Source organism: Erinaceus europaeus, chromosome 6 (assembly GCF_950295315.1).
Source record: "Erinaceus europaeus chromosome 6, mEriEur2.1, whole genome shotgun sequence".
In the NCBI taxonomy this organism is placed as follows: domain Eukaryota; kingdom Metazoa; phylum Chordata; class Mammalia; order Eulipotyphla; family Erinaceidae; genus Erinaceus; species Erinaceus europaeus.
The window spans coordinates 2,727,219-2,728,860 of record NC_080167.1 but is presented as its reverse complement, the minus strand read 5'-3'; the positions used below and the strand labels follow the sequence as shown (position 1 = coordinate 2,728,860).

At 55.5% G+C, this 1,642-nt stretch overlaps 1 protein-coding gene across 2 annotated transcripts in view; it reads right to left on the bottom strand.

Annotated features, from left to right (window-relative positions):
* Positions 1–1,642, bottom strand: part of C6H22orf31 (chromosome 6 C22orf31 homolog) — a 3,561-nt gene continuing 1,919 nt past the window's right edge. For both annotated transcript variants that reach the window (XM_060192622.1, XM_060192621.1), the window contains exon 3: positions 1–514. In XM_060192622.1, coding sequence (XP_060048605.1) covers positions 26–514 — 489 coding nt within the window. In that variant the 3' untranslated portion in view covers positions 1–25. The remainder of the gene's footprint in view (positions 515–1,642) is intronic.

Sequence of the window (1,642 nt, the reverse complement as noted above, 5' to 3'; positions counted from 1 at the left end):
GAAGGTGCAAAGCTGTGTTTATTTCTCAGACGTGTAGCAGAGTATCCGGATCCCCCGAGTCCCGGCTCTGTGCCTCCCCCTTCAGTTTGGGCCATTTCTTGTACACGGGCGGTTCCTCATGGGCCTCCGGCCACTTGCTGGGCAACAGAGGCTCTTTCTGGTCACCTTCAGGCCTGCCGGCCCGGCAGCACAAAGCAGCCCAGAGCTTTTGCTTAATGGCTTTCCCCAGCTCCAAGCTGTATCTCTTGGGCGTCCCCCAGGGGTTCCACAGCATTGGCTCAACCACAGCGTGGTACAAGGCCCGGTAGCCCTCGGTGGGGAGGCCGTGAATAGTCAGCGTGTCCTCTGACGACGACGGCGGTGTCTTTCTGGCTTCAGGAGGCAGTGTGTGACCCTTCCAGACCGCTGTCCCAGTGTCCCGGGGCAGCACTTGGGTGGCGGCCTCATGGTCAGCATATCTCTTCTCAGGATCTTGGCCGACTGTGGTTTTTCCCTCCTTTGAACTTGCTTTACTCTAGCCAGGAAGAAAGGAGAGACGTCAAAGCCAAAACATGAGAAGGGAGCTCAGGAATCATCTGGGATTTGTGTCCCAGAGTTTTTAGTTACAACAACAACCAACATTTGTCTAGCGTCTCCTAGTCGACTGGACCACTGTGTCCCTCCCCATAGTTCCGTAAGGTCAGCAGGAGGTGGCTTTCAAGGCAAGGCAATTGGAACCTCTCTGCCCATCGTCAGACTCTACCCATAGATCACTGATAATCGCGGCAGGCACCTACGCACGCCTAAGCACTTGTCTATCCCTGGCTCTGTTCCCAAGCCCTTTGCGTAGTGGCTGAGGGGGTCGGTTAAGGGACCATCCCAGAATACGTAAGACATAGCAGTACTCTGGTCTCATAAAAGTCTTTTAAAGCCTCATTCAGTTCCTATGAAACCCTGAGAGAAGGGCTGTTAATCCCCATTTTATAGAGGACCAAAAAAAAAAAAAAAAAAAAGGCAGAAAGGCTGAACTAGGCCAGGCAGAAGCGAATAGTCCTCAGTGCAAGGACCCCGTGCAAAGATCCCGCTTCCAGCCGCCAGCTAACCACCTGCAGGGGGCTGGCTTCACAAGCAGCAAAGCGGGTCTGCAGGTGTCTGTCTGTCTCCCCCTCGTCTTCCAGTTCCTCGCTGTCCTATACCTACCTATCCAATAAAATGGAAAAAATGGCTGCTAGAAGGCCAAAAAGAAAAAAAAAAAGGCTGAACCCCTGTTGGCCCTCCACTGCAGGTCCCCCTTGAGGTCTGCATGCGGACAGCCTGCTTCCAGGAGTCCTTCCCAGTCGGTGAGCCCCACCCGTCAGGCCTCCGGACACCATGTTCTTCACATGGCAGAGGGTGGCCGCCTCTCGGCCGTCATCCGTGGGAGCTGTGTGTGCGCCTACTCATGCCAGCCCTACACTGACCTTTGCCCCTATGCTTCTCCCTGAGTCCACGTGGCCCTTCCTGTCAGCAGTAGTGTGAACAGCACGACCCCAGGTCAGCTCTCCCGAGTCTCCAGCCACTGTCCTGCACCAGCTCCCACGACAATCCCTCTAGCTGGACGATGTCGTCACTGCGTGGACAGCCCGTTGGCACCGTGTGTTCTCTGCCCATGCTTTTGCCACCC